This window comes from Chenopodium album, chromosome 15 (genome assembly GCF_948465745.1).
Source record: "Chenopodium album chromosome 15, dcCheAlbu1.1, whole genome shotgun sequence".
NCBI classification, from domain to species: Eukaryota; Viridiplantae; Streptophyta; class Magnoliopsida; order Caryophyllales; family Amaranthaceae; genus Chenopodium; species Chenopodium album.
This window is the reverse complement of record NC_137848.1, coordinates 10380839-10404263: the sequence shown is the minus strand read 5'-3', so window position 1 is coordinate 10404263 and position 23425 is coordinate 10380839. Positions and strand designations below refer to the sequence as shown.

General features: G+C 34.5%; 3 protein-coding genes across 4 annotated transcripts; 2 read left to right on the top strand and 1 right to left on the bottom strand.

Annotated features, from left to right (window-relative positions):
• Positions 1–4893: 4893 nt before the first annotated feature.
• LOC145582922 (eukaryotic translation initiation factor 2A-like) lies at positions 4894–13166 on the top strand. Of its 2 annotated transcripts, XM_081639977.1 has the most exons (14): positions 4894–5000; positions 5822–5903; positions 5997–6351; positions 7365–7551; positions 8044–8278; positions 8357–8425; positions 8636–8737; positions 8854–8894; positions 9992–10125; positions 11292–11355; positions 11433–11529; positions 11617–11732; positions 12548–12570; positions 12684–13166. In XM_081639977.1, the coding sequence occupies exons 2-14, from the start codon at positions 5864–5866 to the stop codon at positions 12775–12777; spliced, it is 1557 nt and encodes a 518-aa protein (XP_081496103.1). In that variant the 5' UTR covers positions 4894–5000; positions 5822–5863; the 3' UTR covers positions 12778–13166. The 2 variants fall into 2 exon arrangements, with proteins under 2 accessions (XP_081496103.1, XP_081496104.1); XM_081639978.1 differs by lacking the exon at positions 4894–5000 and having other exon boundaries at positions 5056–5903.
• An 873-nt stretch (positions 13167–14039) lies between these two features.
• On the bottom strand, positions 14040–17718 carry LOC145581872 (large ribosomal subunit protein mL43-like). The gene is made up of 3 exons (XM_081638904.1): positions 17487–17718; positions 15209–15315; positions 14040–14503 (listed from the first exon to the last, which is right to left on the bottom strand). The coding sequence occupies exons 1-3, from the start codon at positions 17564–17566 to the stop codon at positions 14331–14333; spliced, it is 360 nt and encodes a 119-aa protein (XP_081495030.1). The 5' UTR covers positions 17567–17718; the 3' UTR covers positions 14040–14330.
• A 978-nt stretch (positions 17719–18696) lies between these two features.
• Positions 18697–23193, top strand: LOC145581871 ((DL)-glycerol-3-phosphatase 2-like). Its single transcript, XM_081638903.1, has 6 exons — positions 18697–18902; positions 19624–19848; positions 20543–20603; positions 21993–22140; positions 22301–22380; positions 22826–23193. Exons 1-6 carry the CDS (start codon positions 18812–18814, stop codon positions 22956–22958), a joined length of 738 nt encoding a protein of 245 aa, XP_081495029.1. The 5' UTR covers positions 18697–18811; the 3' UTR covers positions 22959–23193.
• The last annotated feature ends 232 nt before the right edge of the window (positions 23194–23425 follow it).

Here is a 23425-nt window from a genome sequence, read left to right as displayed (position 1 = left end):
AGTTATTTTTTCTAATATTGTTTAATTTTACTTTATACTCCCTTAATTGTTAATTACTAGGGGTGGCTAACGCGTACTATGTGCGCGCCATAGCTAGTATTATTCGAAAAGCTCTTTCGATTTGACCTTACATCATAACTTTTGTTGTAAGTAGCGTTCATGAAAAAAAATAACTAAACAAATATTTTTAGGGGTATAAATGTTCGAATACTATTGTTAAAAGTTTAAAAAATAACTAATCAACATTAATCGGGACAATTAAGTAAATAAATACTCGGGTATTTTAGAGGGTATAATTGTCCAAACACTATTCATAAAAGGTAGGAAAATACATCACTTTTCTTTTTATGGGTGTTTTTTTTAAATGCATCACTTCTATATTTAATAACTTTTTTTAGGGACATATTTAGTAACTTTATAGTTTATATTACGGAGTATATTCTATCATTTCTCTTTCTTACTATAAATCCCACTTAAATTATTTTACTATCATTTTTCTCTCTTTCAAAGTCCCCATTTAAATAATAAAAGATATCCACATTCACATACTTTTTATTTCATGGTCACATCTTACTTTTATTATACAAGTAATATATTATTCACTCACTCACGATATTTATGTTATTACTAGGAGTGAACATGGTCAATACAAAATAGTATTGAAACCGGACCAAACCAAACTGTAATAATACGGTATTGAAACCAAACCAAACCATAATAGTATTGAAACCGGACCAAACCAAACTGTAATAATACGGTTTGGTGCGGTTTGGTTTGCGATTTGTGTTGAGATGACATTTTTTCTTAAAAATACAAAATAATACTACATTAACTTATAATAAAGTTTAAATGATTAGCCCAACGGATTAAATTGTATTTCAAATTTACAATAAAAATAACAATTATTTTTTTAATAAATAATAATTATTTTTATTTATTTAAAAATTATATAAATATTAAAATATGGTTTAGTGGTTTACAGTTTGGTTCGGTTTATAAATTTTGAAAAACCAAACCAAATCGTAAACCATATTTACAAAAAATTCGAAACCAAACCGTATTTTTATAAACTGTAAACCAACTAAACCGCTAAAAAATGGTTTGGTCTGGTTTGATTACGGTTTAGACCAAATTGTGTACAACCCTAATTATTACTCTCCTAAAGCTCTATGCAACACAAATGATGCATTTAAAAGAAACGGAAAGAGTATGAACTTATATGAAATTATCTTTTTTATTTTATTGTTTGAACTTATTATATTTGAATTTTTTGCACTTATTATACTTTATTTGGATGTATTTGATCTTCTTTATTATTACTCCTACTCCGTATTTTTTTTTAATTATTATGACATTAAGTCAACAAAAGATAAAACAAACCAACCATTAATTAATACAGTACATTTTAAATACTTACTCTGTTTTCTTTTACTCGCAACATATCGATATCGCCCGACCCAAAAAGGCAAAAACTACTCCCTCCGTTTTTTTTATTTGCATCACTTTCTTTTTATGGGTGTTTTTTAAATGCGTCACTTATATATTTGATAACTTTATACTTCCTCCATCCCTTAATACAAAGCCTCTTTTGGTTTTTGTGCGAGAATTAAGAAAGTTGTAAATTTTTTAAAACTAATTATTACAAGCACATACATGCATGTGGGGTTAGAGAGAAAGAAAAAGTAGGTGAAAATAATTGAAGAGATAGAGAGAGAAAGTGTTGGAAAATGATGTTAAAAGTACAAAAAAGTAATAAAAAAAAATGACAACTTATTAAAAAGAGGGTAATAATGTCAAAAAATACAACCTTTAAATAGAAAGAGGCATTGTATTTTGATTTACCTAAAAAGGAAATGAAGCTTTATATTAAGGGACGGAGGGAGTACTATATTTTATCATTTATCTACTTTACTTTAAACCTCACTCAAATTATTTTATCATTTCTCTTTCTTCCACGGTCCCCACTTAAATAATACTCCTAAAAATATTTATCTTCTCTCACATACTTTCTCTTTCATGGTCACATCTTACTTTTAGTAAAATAATTTACTAGATGAAGCCCGTACAATGCACGATTTGTTTGAATTTTTTAAAATATTTTTTTTATACATATATTTATGTGCTAAAATTTGTTATATATTTAGATAAATTCCTGATATCAAAAGATAATATTTTCTATGTAATTAATTTAAACTGGAAAATCTCATTCGCCAATTTTGCTTACGTGTCATTTAAATTATTTAATTCTAAAAGAAATTAATAATCTCGTATTTAATTGGCTACCACTAAAATTTATTATCCTACATGGCGCGCTGAAAAAATTAAATTCTACGTGGCTCTCTAAAAGCTTAGGAAAAAACTCCCCATTATATATATATTAGTTTTGTGCCCCGTGCAATGCCTGGGTTGTTTATTGAATTTTAAGATAAATTTTTAATCCGAGATAACTCGACCCTAATAAAATTCTATTAGATTGTGGAGCATATATATTATTTTAACTGATTAGTATATATTATAATGGATGTTTTACGCTTTGAACTACTTCCTTCGTTCCAAAAAATATTATGATACAAAAAAAAAATTATATGATAATTTTTGAGACTTATAATCTAATAATTTTTTTGAATAAAATTATAATTCAATTTTTACCTTTGAAATATTGGTATTTTATCGAAAATAAAACTCTAAATTAACAATTTTATTCTAAACTTTTATAACTTTTTTATATTATGAAGTTTATTTAAATCTATCCAACGTGGCGTGATACTTGGCAAAAAGTTGGAACGCCAAGTGTCGTTGTCTCGTGACCTGGATAAAAGTTTAGCTTTATATATTAGTTATATGATTGTTATATATTTAGATAAAATTCCTGATATCAAAAGATAATATTTTCTATTTAATTAATTTAAACTGAAAAATCTCATTCGCCAATTTTGCTTACGTGTCATTGATAGGCTAAATTCGTAATCACCTAATAAAAAATAATACCTAAATCCACTAACTATGTAGAAAGGGAAGAAGGGTCGAACCACAGGGAAACAAGTCACTTTATTCCTAATAAATTTATATAATCTAGATTATCAAGTAACCAATTTGTTATTATAAAGGAGAACTAAACTACTAGGAGTAAAAGTGGAAAAGAATAAAAGTAGGAGGAAAATCAAGGAATAAAAGACCTAGGGCATAGGTTCACCAATAAATAATATTCCAGGGTAAAACATAATAATCAATCATCAATGCATCAATTAATCAGATCATAAAGGACTTTCGCTACGTATTACAATCACAGAATTAATCTACCGGTATTAAATCTCATCTCTCGAATCTCGACTTAACCATTTATAAATTAACCTGCCTATTGAAACTAGACCTAAACATCAATTCTCATCTCTCGAATCTCGAATCAATATTGTCAAACTCATGCATAAAAGAGCAGGCCTAATCTAGTCACAGAGCATTAAATCAATCAATAGGAAATTAATCAAGCTTTGACAATCAACAACAATAAATTACCCCTTCATATTATTTATGGATCCCCATAAACCCTAGAAAGAAAACTACTAAGACATAATCGAACATAAACTAAACAAAACAATTAAACAAGTCATGATGGAGGAAATAAAATAAATAGCTGAGATTAAAGGAGAAGAAATCGTTACCAAAGTTGAAGGAAACAAGAGATGGAATTAAACAAAGAGTTGCAGAGAGAGAAAATAATACTAGAGTTTAAGAGGAGAGAGAGAGAGAGAAAAGTTAGAAAGAGAAAGAGAGAGAGAGTAAGGGAAGGGAGAAAAAAGAATACTAAACTCGCTTAACAAAAGCGTATCCCAAAAACTAAGCTCGAAAATCCTAAATTAAAACAACTTAAACGACGCTTAAACTTCTCCTCAGAAACAAGCGCCCGATCGGGCCCGCCTTTTTTTCCTTCGTGAGCTTCTCTTCTCGCGCCCGATCGGGCGCGCCATCGGGCGGAGACCCTTCGGGCTACTTGGATTCCTTGTTTAGGCTTGTAACTCGGCCCAAACCAAATATCCTCATTGGGGCTTTAATCATTCGGTCCAATGCCTCATCTTCTCATAAGTCGAGCCCTTAACCATCGGTTCAATGACTCTAACCGATCTTGGGCTACGAAAGATGGTCGTGCTCCTCCAATGCTCGTAGTCGCTCCATAAAATCCCGGGAAAATGCTCCAAGAGTGCAATTCCCTATAAAACTCAACCAAAACTACGAAAACACATATTAGTAATAAAAGTGGCTCTAAAGAGCCAAAAACACTACCAATTATGACCAAGGGACGAGGGTAAAATACTATATAAAATAAACTTATCAGTCATTTAAATTATTTAATTCTAAAAAAAATTAATAATCTCGTATTTAATTGACTACCACTAAAATTTATTATCTTATATGGCGCGCTGAAAAAATTAAATCCTACACGGCTCTCTAAAAACTTAGGAAAAACCTCCCTACATATATATATATATATATATATACTTCCTCCGTTGTTTTTTTTATTGCACCATAAGGGGTTTCACGCTTGCCAATGCATTACTTTGGCTATTAATATCTTTAATTATATTTTTGTAAAAATTATAAAAAATTGATATTTGAAAAGTAGATTTCAAGACTAATCTAACTAGATCCCACATGACTATATTTTTCCTAATAGATAAATCATAAAAAATGATCAAAGAAGATTAAGTGAATAGTGTAAAAATTCTTATGGTGCAATAAAAGAAAACCGGAGGAAGTATTAGATTCGCACACTCACAATATTATATTACTCTCCTAAAATTCCGTGCAATCTCAAGTGATGCAAAAAACGGAGGGAGTATTTGATGTTCTAAAATTTCAGGGCTTTAGCTCTTTAAGGTCCAAATTACAAAAAATGGGCTCTAAAAAAGTCCAACTTTGAAAATCCAATTTACATTCAAACGATTCAAAACCAACAGACCCAGCTACATCCCCCTCCTCCCTCTCTCGGCTCCGGCGACAATCAGGTGTATTTTTCTCTGCATTTCATACCATTAATCACCTGAATATCATTTGATTTCATGATTGTTCTTTGGGTATTTCTTTTTTGTATTTGATTCCTTCAATTTTTGTTGCTAAAAAAGATCTGAACTTTATTGCTTTAAGATAGAATCAGCTAGTGAAACTTGTATGTATGTATGTTTAATGTGTTGTTGGTTTGATTTTAATTTGTTCTTTAATTGGAGTATTTAATGTTTGATGATCACTTTGTTTAATTTGATAACTGTTTGTGAATTTCGACTGCTTGTTGTAATGTTGTAGTTTGTTTTGAGGGTATTTTGTCCTGTAAGGGCGTAATCTAGAGCCTACTAGACTCCGACTAATCTGAATAAGAGCGATTCAAGCTCCGATAGGGGATGACAGCTCTCCTAGGCTCCTAGCAAATGCTGCTGTGCTCCCTTGTTGTTGGCTGTTTTAATGTAGTTGTTAAATTCTATTCCTGCAAAATGTTGAATTTATAGGCACTTTTTGAAAATAATTGTAATTTGATGTCCAAATTATGTGCTTAAATTTTGTCCTAGCTTGATATATTTAATATGAAGAATTGGTTGCCAGATTACTTTACTTCAAGTGGATCATGTAATTGTTAATATCGAGTTTTGCAAATGAACAGCTAGATTAGTCATTTCTAGTGAGTTCATTAGGAGTGGAATATAAAGATTAAAAAATAATCTATGAATTAGCTTTCTGCTTGTGTGTTTAGATGTTCGTAATTGCTAGATTAGATAGGTTTAATACAATAGCTTTATAATAGCGCAATTTCAATAACATGGCTATGTATTTGCAGGGGCGATTTTGGTTAATAGTTTGAAACTGTAATTAAACTGAAATGGCAGCTGCTGTTGCATCACCGCCTTTGGAACTATTAGGTGTGTATCTCGTTGTTTATGCTTATAGATGTGTTTAGTGCTGAATTTAAAAGGGGATTAGGCATTGAAATTTGCTGTTGTTCTTCCTTTTAGTTCGAGACCTAGAAGGATTTTCTATTTGGACTGGTCCGCCATTCGACAATGGTCAACCAAAAGTCAAGATACCTAAAGTTCCTTGCAGCAGTGCAACATTTTCTGAGGATGGCTCTAGATTAATGGTGATTAAACCTGAGGGTGTTATAAGTATTTTTGATTGCAAGACCTACAAAGAGATCAGATCCATTCAAGTTCCAAACTTCGCTGCTGCAAACATATCACCTCGTGGGACTTACCTTCAGACATTTCAGAAACAGGTGTCGCCTCAGGAGAAAAATGTGACATTATGGAGTGTAGAGACTGGTGCTTGTGTGTATAACTTTTCTCAAAAGAATATGAGTAAAACAAGCTGGTATTTATGTTAGACTTGAAATTACTTCAGTTTATATTAGCAAGTTCTGTTCTCTTGATTTTTGAATTTATTTGTCATTCTTGTGTGCAAAATTATTGTTCCCTTTCCTTTCACATGTTCTACTGGAAGCTAGAAGTTTGTTGGCTGTTTACTTATACAAATACATAGGTTATGTAGGTAGCCGAAATGGTTTTTCCTTTTTTAATTTTTTTATTTTGGCTTGATTTATCATGTTTGATGATGGTCTCTGTTTTTCTTATTCCCTCCCCATTAATAGCCTTTTGTCTTTTTCCCGCATTTTCTAACGTGTTTGTGGAACCAGTCTAATGGGTCTTGTGATTCTGCTTATTACACTAGGAAGTATGTCTTAGAATTTTGTCCTTTCTTAGAATATTGTGTCACCGAGTCACAAAATTTAAGTATACTGATTTATTTTAGCCTGTATATAATGGTTAAAGTGATAGTTTGTAACGAATCAGGCCAACACACTACCTGTTCTTCACACTTGCAGCAGGAAGCAGAAAAAGAAGGGGTAGGCTAACACACCACCACAAGGGAAAGCACTACCTTAAAGCTGCTGTAGTTGTTATGTTGGCTTATTAGCTACCATGTTGGCTTTTAGGGATGAAGACAAGAATTAGTACATGCAGCAATTAAAGTTGTACTTGCTTAGCAAGTAGTATAAATAGGTAGAGAATAGTAGAAGGAAGATAGGCAGAAATTTGTATTGGGGAAACCTTAGTGAGTTATGGCTTAAAGCCATTGTTAGAGAGTGATAGCCTCAAGCTATTTTGAGAGTAATAGCCTAAAGCTATTAAACCGATCATTTGTAAAGTGTAACCCCTTTGCGCCATTGTCAATCAAGATTCAAGCTTCTTTTATTATTTCTTCTTATTTAATCAATTTACAAAAATCAGATTATCTAGTTATTACATAGTTATGTTGAAATTCCTTTTCTAAGTTCTGTAGGTGAAACATATGTCCTCTCAATGAAATGTTTGTGTACTGTCCAGGCCTTCAATTCGATTCAGCTCTGATGAGGCTGTTGCATGCCGGCTCGTCACAAATGAAATACAGTTTTTTGATTCAGCTAATTTATCAAAAGGATTTGTGTCTCGCCTCAGAGTTCCAGGAGTAGCAGCAGTTCAACTTTCCAAGATGCCTGGTTCACACGTTGCTACGTTTGTTCCTGAATCCAAGGTTGGTCTATATTTGAGCTGGGAACTTACCTAATCTAAACGTGAAGATACATGGCCAAGTCGGATCCTTTTCTGTGTGAAATTTCAGGATGTCTGTGTGCTTGGTATATTACATACTACGTATATAATTTCTTTATTTCTGACCTATAGCCTATTGTCTGCTGCATGCTTGGTCCCATATAGATATCGAACAAACTTCTGCACTTGAAGCAAACTATCATGTACCTTTTTTGTTGCTTACTGGTCACTATCTTTGAACTGATAAGATGTCTTTGTTAGATTGCTGCACAGAATCAATGGAATTGTAGAAAGGGGCCTTTAGTGTTAGTAACATTGCTTTGATACATAGCCCTATGAACAAAGACAAAGTTTTAAATGTGCAAAGGCAATTGAAGAAGGCCCATGATTTTAATAAGTTGAGAATTTTTTACCCCTGCAAGATTGTCTTGTTGTTTAAATGAGTTTCTTTTCCTATTTTTGATGTCCTTTTTAGGGAGTTCCTGCAAGTGTCCAGATATTTGCATGTGGAAGTGACCCCTCTAGCCAGCCTCTTGCACGACGCAGCTTCTTTCGTTGTTCAACTGTGCAATTACATTGGAATTATGGCTCTACTGGTCTTCTAGCTGTGGCTCAGGCAGATGTTGATAAAACCAACCAGAGTTACTATGGAGAATCAAAATTAAGTTACTTGACAACTGATGGAGCTCATGAAGGACTTGTACCTCTTCGTATGTGACCTTGATGTTTATGGTTTCAAATATGATTCAACTTTGCTTACAAAATTAATCAGTTCAGTGCATAAACAGGTAAGGAGGGACCCATTCATGATGTTCAGTGGTCCTACACTGGTACAGAGTTTGCTGTTGTCTATGGATGTATCCTTTCATTGGAGCTAATTTGCTCACACGATGTCCATGAAAAGATGGCTCGGACACTGGTGTGTGATTAATAGTTTCTAGATGTAGTGGAGTTGTTTCTTTGAACCAGCTGTAGAGCTGATACACCTTACTCTTAAATGTGATTATTGTTTTTTACTTCTCTTAGGAATCCTTTTAATGTATTGCTGTTCCTTGACCTAACTCTAGTTATGCCCGCTAAAGCTACAGTATTCGACAAGAAGTGCAATCCACTTCTTGAACTTGGCTCAGGTCCGTACAACACCATCAAATGGAATCCCAAGGGAAGATGTATCCTTCGTAGGGCTGATACACCGAATTTTTTTTTCCTGTTCTTAATGAACAACCCCCCCACTTCTTCCTTTTTTTTTTTTTTTTTTTCTTTTTCCTTAAATCCTCTCATTCAGTTTTGTGCTTGGCTGGTTTCGGAAACTTACCTGGTGATATGGTATGCATTTTGTGCTTTTGTAGTTAAACTGGCTGTCAGCTTTGGTAAATTTATGTCACTGCTTGTTAGTGGTAATGCTGCATATACCTGAAATATTGGTACAGGAATGGGTGGTTGATGTTGTTCTTGTTGTTGTAGCTGTTATTTGGAAAATGCTTGTTCTTGCCTCTCAAATGCCTATCTTAATGCTTGCTTTGTTAAAATACTTTTTTTTTCCCCTCTGTGGCCAGTACTTATACTTTCGCAAGATTTCTTCTTTTAGGTTTGAATGTTTGATCATGTTTCACATCCTTTTTCTTGGTAAAACTCAAATGGAGTGTCATACTTTTTTTTTTTTTTTTTTTCCTTATAAGGGTCTGTAATCTTCCATGTCATTAAATGTGCAGGAGTACCTTAAGAATTAGGATGCACACATAAAAAAACAAATTATTTTACCAAACCCATATACAAGCAACCAGTTGTACCTTTTTTAAAATTTAAAACTCCTTATGTTTAATTTATACTTCAAAAAATATTTTTTAATGGATGGAAGATTGGTAACTATTCTGGATTAGTGGATTACAGTTAGTTTTTGTGTATATAAACGGTAATTCTTATAAAAAATAGCTGTAACTTGCCAGTGATTTGTGTACAAGTTATTCTTCCTAGTAAGAAAAGCTGTTTGATAGTCATGCCACATGGTAAACATTATACTCTGCTATCAGCCTGTGATGATAGCGTTTGTGGAGTTTGGTGACTACTGACTATAGGCTAAGATTATAAGGATCTTCCTTTTCTGCATAATTGCATTTGATGCCTAAAGTTATTCTGTGATTCTTCTTAGAATTTGAACTGATATAAATTGCTAGGACTAAATTCCTTAATTGTTCCTAAAACAGGCTTGTTTTTAAGGGCCTCTGTTTTTATTTCCTGCAATTTTGACTGGAGGATGTAGTAAATAGGCCCTAGGAGACTGTATGGTTGTAGATAGGCACAAATGATCTTCAGTTGATTCAAGGTTAATGCTCAAGGATAACAGATCTGGCTTTATGATGTTCTGCTTATACATCTGCAAAATTTTATATTATATTTTTTGATGGACCTTGAAAACGTTTCAGGCTTTCTGGGATTGCACTGAGAAAAAGCAGCTTGGAACAACTAAAGCTGAGTGGTCTGTAGTTAGTGAATGGTCACCTAATGGTTGCTTTTTTATGACTGCTTCAACAGCACCACGACGTCAGATTGATAATGGGTATGCTGATTTTATTCTTGTAACGGAATAGAAATATTCTTAGTGTTCTTCTGATTGTAGTCTTAAGGGATGCTCTTACGCTACCAATATGTAGCAAGTCACCTTTAAGTTTAGTAGGAGATATCATGATTTGACCTGAGCACTGCTGCTATTTTTTATTCCGTTATCATGAATGATATAGGCAAAGGTTTAATTATCTTGTGTTATGCATGTGCTGTAGTTCTCATCTAGGTTGACTAAGTTTGTGGCACTTCTGCTTCTGTTGCCTGTTCCAGAATGTGGGAAAGGGCAGGTCAGTGGAAGTGGGCGTGAGGCTTGCATATTGGCCACAATTGTTTTTGGATATACTGTAAATTGTCTAATTTATTTGTAAACTTGTCTTTTCTCTGTTTTGGGTAATTGCACCAAGATGAATCATGTTATCACATGAGCATTTGATTGATTTTCTTGGTCGATGACAATAATAGATTAATAGGTTCTTGCTATTATGTCCCTTGTTCGAATGCTTCCTTTCCCTTTCTCTCAAAATGCTTTTGAATGTAACATCTAATGTGATAGGTGCATGTCCCTTCCTTTCTGCTACGATTTCATAGTAAACTAATTGGAGTCTACAGTATGCAATTTTTATCAGTGATAGTAAACATATTTTTCCTCTAAATATATGGATGTATGCTTTTATTCCCTGTGCCCACCTTTGTTTGCCCCATTGGAATTAGGTTGCATTTTTTTAAGGGTGGAGTTGAAAAGGGACAAAATGGGAGAGTGAAGTGGGGATCTCTCGTATTTCTTTTAGTGCGGGGCAATCTTGGACATCCTATAGAGAAAAATGAGGAAAGCCAAAGGGTATGGAGTGAGTAATAAATTATCATGGATCACTGCTTGTAAAATTCACGAATCCATTATCTTTGTGAAACAAGTCAAACAACAAGCAAACCAATCATGTTATCATTTGGAAGGGGGACTTTCTCAGCAAAACACAACTGTCTAGAACTAAAACCTAAACTTGTGTAAATTTGACGCCAAAGAGTCAACTATAGCTATTGCAATAGAACAGTAATTTGAATTGATTGATCAGATTTACTTTTAATTGTTTAGCAAATCTTTACTCTTGTTTTTGAGAAGAAGTAAATCAAGTAATTGATCATACATGGTTTGGTATAATGCAGGATAAAGATTTTCCAACACAATGGCTCATTGTATTTCAAGAAGATGTTCGACAAACTATTCCAGGTTAGTGTGTATTTGCTCTTCTCGTGTATTGTTTTGTGTTCCCCTGTTTAATATTCATTGTAATATCTATCATTCAGGCTGATTGGAAACCAGAATCAGCAGACAGGTTTGGTGATATTTCTGAGCTTGTGAAGTCTGTTGGATCACTGAAGATTGAAGAAGCCAAAGCACAAGGTTTCTTGATCTCATGTCTGCTGCTTATTCAATATATTAATCTACTTGATATGCTGTTGCGTGAATGATAGATTTTTCTCTGTGTAGGACAAGGGTCAAAACCTTCCCAGAATGCTACAAAATCGAACCCAGTGAACCCTCCACAGAAACCTGCCGCGTATCTACCTCCTAGTGCTAGGAAGGCGGCTTCTGTTAAGGCAGAGGTAAATTCTAGCTATCTTGGCATTCTACCGAACACTGATATGAACAGTTAATCATCGTTTAATTTTTTTTTGACAGAATCAACCTAAATTGTTGGTAAAGCTAATTATAGAGAATCTTCTGTATATTTTGAGCTTTCAATGCCAGAAATTTAAGTATAACATCCAAAGTTGGTATGGCATTGAGCAGAGTGATAAACTCCATGCTTGCTTTAAAATTCTAAGGGTGTTTTGATTGACACTTGCTTCATATTTTCTAGACTTCTAGGGACCTCATTGGCTCATCTTCATCTCCTATTTTTGACATGGAGTTGGGTGTTTCCACAACATCTTTTTGGTTATTTGAATGATGATGCTGTGTCGTTCATTGAACAAAATATCCTTTATTTTTTCAAATTGGCAATCTATTGATATCCAATTCCTTTCAAATCTGTATGCTGTTTCTGTGGGTGATGTCATTTTGAATAATTTTGCAGCGGCTTTTTTTATTTTAGCTGATCGATAAAAGATTTTCTTTACTTAGCTGTGTAATATGCTAGAGTTTGTTGCAAAGATTATACTGATATTTGAGATGCAAGATATGCATGTGATTTTCTTGATGTTCAATAAATAATCAGTATCATCTCGACTATGACATGAAAGGCACTCGGCAGACTGCAATATTTTGCATGACATGCGCTTATTGTTTTGATTAGTATGCATATATATATGGGAATGTTATCGAATTCTGGTTTGAAGTGCTTTGAAGTAATTGTAAACCTTCTCATATGAATTTGATAGCCAGTTTGTAACACTTGTTTCTGTTTTTGATGTGGCAGCTTTTTGGAGGATTGGATACCCAGTAAGTGTGCTGGAATAGTATCTTTTGCACAGTAGACTGATTCTTTTACGGTTTCTTTTTCCCTCTTTGGCAAGCTGGCAATTTTATCTAATGTAATTATCATGATTATGCAGGGAAATGAGCAAAAATGCATTGAAAAACAAGAAAAAACGGGAAAAACAGCGAGAAAAGAAAGCAGCTGAGGGCGCATCAGGCAGTAATCCTTGAACCTTATTCGAGCGCTGAGTTAATGTATGACTAAAGCGGGAAATGAAAGCAGCTGACAGCGCATCTTCTGGAGATTTTGCATCAAGAGACATCGAAGTTCCGGATGGAGCCAAAATGCAGGCTCTGGATTATATATTACCAGTAGCAGCATAGTTTCTGGCTCTTTTGTCATACAAATGTATTTTTAAGACTAGGCGAAATATCTCACTTAGATCTCTGCTATTGTACTACATGATCATTTTGACCTTGGAGAAATTTTACCATGAATGTGAGGCTTAATAGCATTGTCAAATAAGCATATAGCCAAATGTAAGTGTATAACTACCCCATATGATTTTGTTCCACCAAAAGAAAAGAAACTTGTGATTTTGAGTAACAATTCTCTTCCACTGAGTCCTTTTTTTTTGGAAAGATCTTCCACTCAAGTCCTTGCTGCACTAAAGATTACGAATTTTGTTCCTGTTTTGTTTCCTCGGTTAATTAATTATTTATTTTCTGCATGATTGTATTGCGTTTGGGTGATCATGGTTGTGGTTGCTGCTGCTGAGGCATTGCCGAATGCATTTATGGCAGTTTGATCCGTTGTGTAAGGCTATAGCTTCAGCTAGTGGTGGCGCCAGTTTCATCCAATACTCCAACTCCCTTTGGCTCAAGCATTTCATATTTGAGTCCTATACATTGTATATAACTCAAGACAAAAAGGATCCTAGAGCCTAGTCATGGGTCTAACAGTGTGCCTTTTGGTATGTTCCAGTGTCCCTTGCACCCAGTGGCTCAGCGTGCCTCCCTTGCCCATCTTTGAAAACACCTCGCTGAAATCGTTAGATTTCTAACTCCTTGGTACAATTTTTAGTACACTCGGAAGTTGTAACATATAGCAAATTGATGCCTTGGCTGGCGCCACTTGAAAGCATTTTCAGGGTGTCGAAGTTCTACTTTAGTTGATGACTACAACTGCAATGCGTATCTTTGTATGTGACTGCCAAATTTTGCAAGATAGGATAGGTACATATCCCCTTTATTTAGTTCATCATGTTGCATACTGGGGTTCAGCACAAAGGTTATATAGTGAGATAAAGTGCAGGGGAGAAAGAAAGAGAATGCAATTAGTTTATGACAGCCACAGTGAAAGCTAGTATGCAAATAAAAACTTGAATGTTAAACTCGTCTAGGAAATAAGATTAGCCTACACAATCGTTATTTTGTTCATCTGACTTTTGTAAGCAAACCAATGGAGCAGGCTATGCGATACGATGTGATCATGATAAACCAAGGTAGCAAGACGAGTACTTGCATATGCTACCTGCGAAGCAATACAGTGTGGTCATTAAAAAACCAAGGTTACAAAAGGAGGCGAGAGGCTAGAGCAATGTGGTCATAAAAAAAACCCAAGGATGAATTCTCAATCCTAGTTTGCAAACAGCTAAGGTCCAGCATCATTAACCAAATTTTGAGCTACCTTCAACAAGAAACTAACAAAAGACACTATAAGTTCCATATGATTGCCATCTTATTGCCAGCAGGATCATTAACCACAAAGGGCTTTTGTTGCTTCATAATTTCAGAGCAGTTGTCCAGGTGCCTTGTACACTAGGGTGCTTTGTGACATGTCTTGTCTTCAACTTTATCACCTTCCTTCCCAAGGCATTCCTCAACCTATTTGCATGTAGCAGTACATCTTCTGGAGTCATATTCTTCACACAAACAACTCGTTCATTCTTGTTTCCTATAAAAATAAGACAGAATGAATAGAGCTCAAAAGCTGCAAACATTTCCACTATGGCGAAAAAGGGGGGAGGGGGCATATGGGCCTTGAAAAACATTTTACCCAAAAATTGTAAACAAATTCATTCATTTAAATGCATGTACACTTGTACAGACTTTAGCAGATGATCTAGAACTGGGAGTGAGATGATGGAAAGGAAGCAAATAGATCCAAATCCTTTATAATCCCATTTAAATCTCCGTATTCCACCCCCCTCCCTTCTCTGCTCCTCTATATTTATTTCCATTCTAAAGATCCCTCCATCAATTGCATCACTCAGTACTTTAAGCTTGTCAGGAAGGGTGGCAAAGATAAGTGTGCATGGAGTGGGGAAAAAAAAAAAAAAAAAAAAACTCCGCACAGTTTCAGTGAGTTCGAGCTTGAAATGCCTCAACTAGCATTAAAGCTGCTGCTAAAAATTCTATCATCCACACGCTACTCAGTACTTTCAGGGGAATAATGAGTTTCTCCTCTTTATGAAAAGTAAAGGAGAAAACCAAGAAAGACAGTAGCATGATCATCAAAGCATAATCAGCAACTCCTACATAATTCATAGGATGGAATGTGAATAATTGAAGACTGACACCAGAAATATGTATCATTCTTAAAGCCTAGTTTTCATCATAATGCTGCAGAGGTGAATAAACATGGAGGGAAGGCACTCACGATAGAAAGCCTTCAGATGTGGATGCTGTCCACGAATGAGTTCCGTAACAACCTCTATCCGTGGATTGCTCTCCTTAATTGATGGCAAATTTGTTTCCATGAATGCCCTGCCATACAACAAAACTTATTTTCATATGCTTCCAAGCGAATTATTTTTGCTGGCACATAGAGTCTCAAAAAAAAAAAAAAAAAAAAAAAAAAAACCAGAAGCATCCCACACTTGTTTCAATATCTATTATCAGAGCCTTATAACCTTAATAAGATCATTTTTCTGAATGCACTCCTCTAAACTGATACATACTAAAAGTGATTTTATTTCCACCAACAATGTTGGGTGTGAGGAGAGAGATAATAAGTTCGAGTAGAAAATGCATTTCTTTTGCTATCATACAATTAAATCATATGGCTTGCTGTTTTCATTTAAAAGGTCCCAGCTGGACCCAGGGCTAGTTAAAACAATTCAGTTGTAAATCAAATGCCTAGTCTATTGAATGTCACACTGTCGCATATATATATCCTATCAGAGACTTTCATATGCATGACTGCCAGAGCTAGGAGATGCAACCACTTATCAACAAATTTTTTTCAGTAAAACAATTGCGAAATTGAGACACAAGCAAAAGGTCCTCGCATTCATATGCCCCAAAAAGAGAGTAAGCATGATTAAACATATCAAGTGTCCCACAAATGTGCAAATAACTACATTCAAATAAAGTTTAATATGTTTTGGTCCAGATGCATGTCAGCTGCTGTTGGTGTCCAACATTCACATGCCAGGCTGCTCAATGCAGGTGTATGGGTGGAAATATTTAGTATTGCACCATTGGACATTATTTTTTAACAGTAGATTTACCATTTTATACTTCCTCACTACTTGTTTTGCAAACTTTTTCCCTCAAATTCTAACATCAACAAAGTTTAACTTGAATATAGTATCAAAATGAGGTTGCAATAAGCCATCAAGAGGGAACAAATGATGGCGCTATACACATTACATAGGGTAATACAATCGAACTAGAGTAGAGAAAAACCCACAAATACAATACCAAGGCAACATATTTGTAAACCTACCGGAAATCACTTTTGTCCAACATGTAACCATTAACTCACAATGACGTCTCTAAATGAATAATTCTTAGGAAATCAATAAAGTCCACCACTAGGACAAATCGATCTGAAGGGACAATATTAGTAGACAGCAAAGCCGATAAATACACTTATATGCAGAGTCCAAGAACTAAGACATTTATTGTGATCTCAATGTTGCAGAGGAGCACTTTTGCAGTTTTGCTCGATCAAATTGTTCCCCAAAATCCACTGACGAACAGTGCTTCAAACATCACTTATTTATCCACAATTCATTTCTTTAGCAAAGTTGAACTACTCAAGAAAACTAGCTAGAATTCATCACAAAACAATAACCTAAAAAAGTTGACATCTAGCCAAAGAAAACTAATATCACATGGACTGCCATTGCAACACCAAGGCATTCCTACACTACAACTGAAAATATATGATTCCTTTATTTTGGGATCATAATGGACAATGACCACACAGGCAAAATATGATCTACCCAGCCCATTTCATAACGAAGTACCCATGTTGAACTATAGGACATTTGTTAACAATACATTACTTACGCACTTCTAATGATCCTAAGAGCCCTGCACAATCCTCAAATACACATCCTTGCCAAATTCTTTAACCGAGTCCTGGTGACATAGCACCTCAAATTGAATCCTACGACATATGTATACAGCATGATATATAGGCATTGCCAAATAAACTCCATGGAATAAGCCTTGCACAATCCTCAAATCTACACCCCACCATATTCTTAATCCGAGTTCTCGACTCCTCGTAACACAGCTCTTCAATATGAATAATATATAGAGAAAAGTCCCCCAGGTATAGTAAGCTAGAAAACTATATGCTTCCTTTTTGGTTTCACAAAAAGTTGAAATTCTTAGTTTCGATTACCATAAAAAATTCATCCCCACAAAATCAATAAAGACCTCAACTTTGCGACTATTGAAGCAAATTACGCAGTTAACATATCAAAATATGGAAAATTAAATAAGCTGGGAAAAAGATCAAACAGGAAAATGACACCAAATTTGAGCAAATGCATCAACAATAACACAAATCAATCAGAATTAGCAAAAGGGCGTAAATATAATATTGAAAAAAGAATCATGATTTCTACATTTATTGAAAAACATAAACGAAAAGAAAAAAATTGGGAAAAAGCGAAAAAGAAAATTAGAGAAAATAATACCTGATACCCCTGCTGCTGCCTCCCCAATCGCAGTAACTAACGATGAGTTTCTGAAGCTGCCAAACTCCTCTGAGCGACATTTTGCAAAGTTATTTCGATTGAAATTTGTAATTTCTGCAAAAATTTCAATGGATTTTGAATTGCAAAAGCAAGTATTAGGAATTAGGGTTTAAAGTGTTAATAACAGTAAAACCCCTCCGTTCAGCACTCGGTAGTCGGTATTGACAATTGACTTATTGAGAGAATGAGAGGGTAGTTTAATTTCTCTAAAGGCTCAATTTTTATTTATTTATTTATTTACTCCGTATTTTTATTTTCTTGTGTTTTTACGGGGTTTCCCTCCTATCACATATTTAGAAGTAGTGGGAGAGAGGATTCTTACCCCGTCTCATGGGGGAGGGAGGAACTAATAATCCCTCCATTTCTTAATCCTAACTTTTCTAAGGCTCGGAAAATTTTATCGTATTTGTTTACTCCATACTTATTTTGATAAAGAAAGAAAATAGATTGAGCTTGAGGGTACACATTATATGTCTCATCTCAATATCAAAAATAAATTTACAATTTCAGACTAATACTTATGGCTTTTGCATATATTCTTTGATAATTTTCAAGACTTCCTACGCAAACATAATATGAGAGTTAATTTAAACAAAATCTTGACTACCTTAGAATATGACCAGATTTCTCATTTATTTTTTTTTTTTTTTTTTTTTGGTGACTTGGAGGGGCAAGCCCCAACAAAAACAACAAGAAACTTAAAGAAAATGAAAGAAAAAAAAACTATTAAGCAAACTATATTTTATCTTCCTTCCTTGGCACAAGTCTAGGCCAAACCACTCCACTAAGGTCCTTTAATAAAATAGCATGAAAATCCTTCGAGATCGCCTAAAAAATGACAAGCTTCTCCTTCGAATTAACCCCAAAGTTAGCTAACCACTCCGCCACCCGATTAACTTCCTTGTAAGTAATAACAACTTCTCAACATTGATCAGCTATAATCACACCTTATAAATATTGATCTAAGTCAAAAATACTAAAATATCCAGCATGAGAATTTCATTTTACATAAAATATCTAGTCAAAATTACTAAACGTACAACTCAATGGCTCGTGTAATGTACCACCAAAATATAAGAATAAGATTTACAAAAGTTCATCCTTTTTCCCACCACTATAACTTTGCATCTAATTCCCTCCCTAAAAGAAAACAAGAACTTAGGAATCCGATTCAAGTTTACCCACAAAAAGCTCCTCTTTTCTCCACATTTTCGAGTTCGTTGTGCAATCAATCACTCCGACGAAGCAGTTGCGCAACCCCAGCAATGGCCAACTCCGCCGTGGACACCGCCGCTTCTGCTCTCTCGAAGCCGACAATCACCCATGTCATATTCGATATGGATGGTCTTTTATTAGGTGATAATCAACACTGCATTTTAATTGGTTTTGAATTTTGTTTTTTTTTTGATTTGGGTTGATAATTTAATTGTTTATTTGAGTTGATCGCATTGTTTGAGTAAGATTTTTTCTGGGGTATATGAATTAGAAACAATGATGGAGTATATTACCTTGCTCGGACTTGGGTACGTGTCTAAGTGTTTAACTTGACTATTTTGTGATTACGGGTACTTGAGGTAAATTGAAGTGTCCCGTGTCCGAGTAACATATTTTGGTTTTTATGTTATGGGTGATGTATAATTTTAAAATGGAAGTAGTGGACATTTCAGGGTTCCTTGAATTTTAATAGAATTAGTGCTTAATTTGTTTGTTTGCAAGTTATTTGATGTTGTGATTCAAGGGTTATTGCCCCCTTTGATCAGTTTTTTATTGGGGAAGAATGGTAATGCACATTGATCGGAAGCATATCAGATTACTGGATGATTATCTGGAGTGTATCCGTTGTTTGTGAAATGTGTATTTGGGGTTGGTTTGTTATTTTCATTTTTAGAGCAATGTTGTATTGAGGGAAGTTTTCAGTTTATCAGGCCATTGTGTTAGTGCTGGTAACCATCATTTTTATTTTTATTTTGAAAATTTGTTGTTCTTGAGCTTGATGTCATGTTATTGCTGCACTTAAAAAGTTTAATATGATGCTAGGGATGATAACTTAATTTGCTTCGACGTTGTATTGTTGCAGATACTGAGATATTCTATACAGAAGTTCAAGAACAAATACTAGCTAGGTACAACAAGACGTTTGATTGGTCTCTAAAGGCAAAAATGATGGGGATGAAAGCAATAGAAGCTGCTAGGGTCTTTGTTGAAGCGACCGGAATAAGCGACTCTCTTTCAGCTGAGGACTTCCTTGTAGAAAGGGAGTCAATGTTACAGAGCATGTTTCCATCGAGCGAGCTAATGCCAGGTATGCTTCATATATACTTCCTATATGAGCTTTTACTTGCTTGGGTTTTCTTGTCTTTCCTACATTGACCATTCTCTTGTGTCCTCTTTCAAAATTTTCTCTGCCCCTTGCACTGTAAAATTCAATTTATATGAGAAACTGAATAGTTTATATAGCTAGAAACTCCCGCCAAGCTCCTTAGAATGCCAAGGGACTCATCTCACCTCTGGATTAGTTAAGACACTAGGCAGAAGAGTATTAACCAAGTAAATTATATATAAATATTATATTGTAAATTTGGTTCATGTAGCCGACCCCATTTATGGGATTAAGGCTTTGATTGATTGATTGATATTGCTAATTTGCTTTAATAAGTAAATATTGCATATCTCAAGTATTTTACTCAACACAAAGGTAAATGAATTTCCCTTTACCATTAACTTTTGATTTGCATTTTCTTCTCGGATACTGAGATTATTGGAGCTCTGCCCATTTCCCATTTTTTATACTCTACATCCCTTGAAAAAAAAAATTATTTTTCCTTCCAACTGAATCAAATACTAAAACTAATTTCTTTCTTTGGTGAACTTAACAACACCTTGAATTGAATCATCCTGTCCTGATTCTGTCTCTTATTTCTGTTTCATCTCTTACTTCTCCTGTTTCTCTTATCATCTTCACAACCTTACCTATTGATGTCATTTTTCTGATACAGGGGCCGAAAGATTGATCAAACATTTGCATGCACAACAAGTGCCAATCTGCGTAGCTACTGGGTAAACTTCTCTCTACCCTATTTTTTTTTTTATGTCTTTGTGCTTGGGGATGGAAACTATTCTTGCATATCTGTCTAGTCTAGTGAGATAATAAATATGTTTTTGGGGAAAACATTTATTACGTAGGATAGTGTATTTTAAATTTGAGCGGCATGTCTGTCTATAACTACAAGTTTTGCAACTTCCTTTCTATGCCAATGTTTAGTATTTATCACATTACAACTATGACCACTGCTGCTATTGCTATCACTTTTTATGTGTTGCTCTACTACTACTATTACAGTACTGACAAATTCATTTGAGAAAATGTTTGTTTTGGGTCTTTCGGAAATGCCTTCTCTATATGTCATAATTGGTAGGGATAATGCTACTTACATTTGGACCTGCCAAGACCTTACCCATGATAGGGCTCATGCTGTATCTTGTTGATATTTTATAATTAGCTGCACATTCTATGTTTTAGAAAGAGAGGAGAAGGAGGAAGAATTTAAGATTTCAAATTGTATGATCTATTTGTCCGTGTGATTGGATAAATCCAGCATTTGAATACTTGGACTTGTCCAAAACTTCTTATGGACTTTGAATGCCAAGTGTCATGACATCTATAGGGGCAAGCATTTATGTTAGATCTACATGATTTCAGTGTTTGAAAAGCGCAAGGCACTTGAGGGTAAGTGCTTAACTTGGTCTAGGCGAGGCATTTGTAGTTAGGCGCAGGTTAGGCGCATCTAAAGCAAACTTCAGCCAAGTTTTTTAATCGTTCATATAGAGCGCCTCAATTTAAAGAGTTTGAGTGTATTGTAATGGTTTTTTCAGTCCTGTTTTAGATATTTAGATCACAATGCCAACCTAATGCATGAGGTACCTTCCTTTTTTAGTGTTTGGGGAGGATCTGATTTGTGTGGTTTCAACGATAAGGACATTTAGAGGCTGTTTCTAATTTAACTGATGGGGTCCAGTTGAGACAGAGGAACATGTTGATTTGCCCATATTTGCTTCTTAACCAGTTGAGGTGAGGCTGCATACATTTTGACACCCTAGACTCTGCCAATTGTGGGATTTATATTGGATTCTTAGTTTTTTTTTTTTTCTGGTTGTCAACTAAATAATGAACCTGGTGCATGTAGTTCTTATGTTACTCGGTTCTTTCACCTATTTTGTCATATATATTCCTGTAGGCTGTAGTACCTATGCTATACTTGAGTTTACATAAGTGATCCATCAAAAATAGAAGAAATCCTAGGAAAAACTAGGGATGTCTGTGTCAAGACACTTTCTTTTTACAAGCTTAGTAACACAGGAGTAGTTTTATACATTGAATTATGCAAATCTTATGATGATTATAGTAATTCCTGATTGTTGATGTTTTGAACAATGCTGTAATTGTAGGTCCCACAAACGGCATTATGAGCTGAAAACTCAAAGACATAGAGAACTATTTGCGTTAATGCATCATATTGTTAATGGAGATGATCCAGAAGTTAAACAAGGAAAGCCATCTCCTGATGTATTTTTGGCAGCTGCCAGAAGATTTGAGGTAAATTTATATTTGAACCTTTATAGTACTTACATGTCCATTTTCTAAAATTAAAAATTAGACAACAAATCAAAATTTGGCTTCTGAAGTCAGAAGTTTAAATTTTAATTCTAAAACTTTGGACCATATTAAAAGATACCATGTTATGACTTACGAGCAGGGTGGGCCAATCGATCCAAAAAAGTGCCTTGTATTTGAAGATGCACCATCAGGAGTTCAAGCTGCTAAAAATGCTGGAATGTAAGTGATCCTACCTCTAAATCATTTGCCTAATATGTTCAAAATAGCTAGAGATCATTAAATGTGTTGTAGTAAATTGACTTGTTGAGATGCACAATTAAAAAATAAGTTAATTTGTGTTGTTTCTCCATGCTAATTCGTAGAGTGATGACAGGTGCTTGTGTTTCGAATTAATCATTAGTCATGAATTTCATGGAGTGTAAATTTTTTGTATCCTGTTCATATGACCTGCAATGACGTGAAACCTGGTCATTTTTGTAATTTTTAGTTTTATTGGCATTGTCAAAGGAAAAATTAAGAACCTGTGAACCGAATGTGTAATATAAAGTCGTTCTTGTTTTACTTGAATTCTTATTATTGGGACATGTCATCCAGTTCCAAAAGATATAATTTTCGATACATGTATAACTTCACATGTTTATACAACCTTTTGACTGGCATGTAGGTCTGTGGTCATGGTTCCTGATCCAAGGTTGGACAGCTCCTATCACTCTGTTGCTGATCAAGTTCTGAAATCGCTAATGGATTTCAATCCTGCTGAGTGGGGCTTACCTCCTTTCGAAAATGCAGCTTGCTGATCGTTACAATTATTGCCCGCTCAATGATGTTGCCTTTCCCAGTAGCCCATCTTTGCATAAGCTGCCGAGAATTTCACGAGTAATACGAAGTACTTCAGTATGTTATTGCTGTGATTGACCTATTATTGATTCACTTTCATGTTTTGCAAGCAGAAACAAACATATACTCGTATTTTTATCCCTCTATTTATAGAATCATCGTGATTTTTAAATCCTCAGGTAAGAGGATGAAAAATGCAGCTCTAAGAATGCACATAAGACAATTATAGCGAAAGTATTAAACATAATTTTAACATTAGATCAATACATGGTTTTGTTACGCACTTATATATTAATATTCCCTTGGTCTCTAAATATAAGCCTCGTGCTAAAGTATTTCTTAAATTTTTTTTATTTCGGTGAGGATTATCATCCATTAACCTTTTGTTTTTTGTTTTCAATCAACAAACCCTGCTTAAATTCACTAT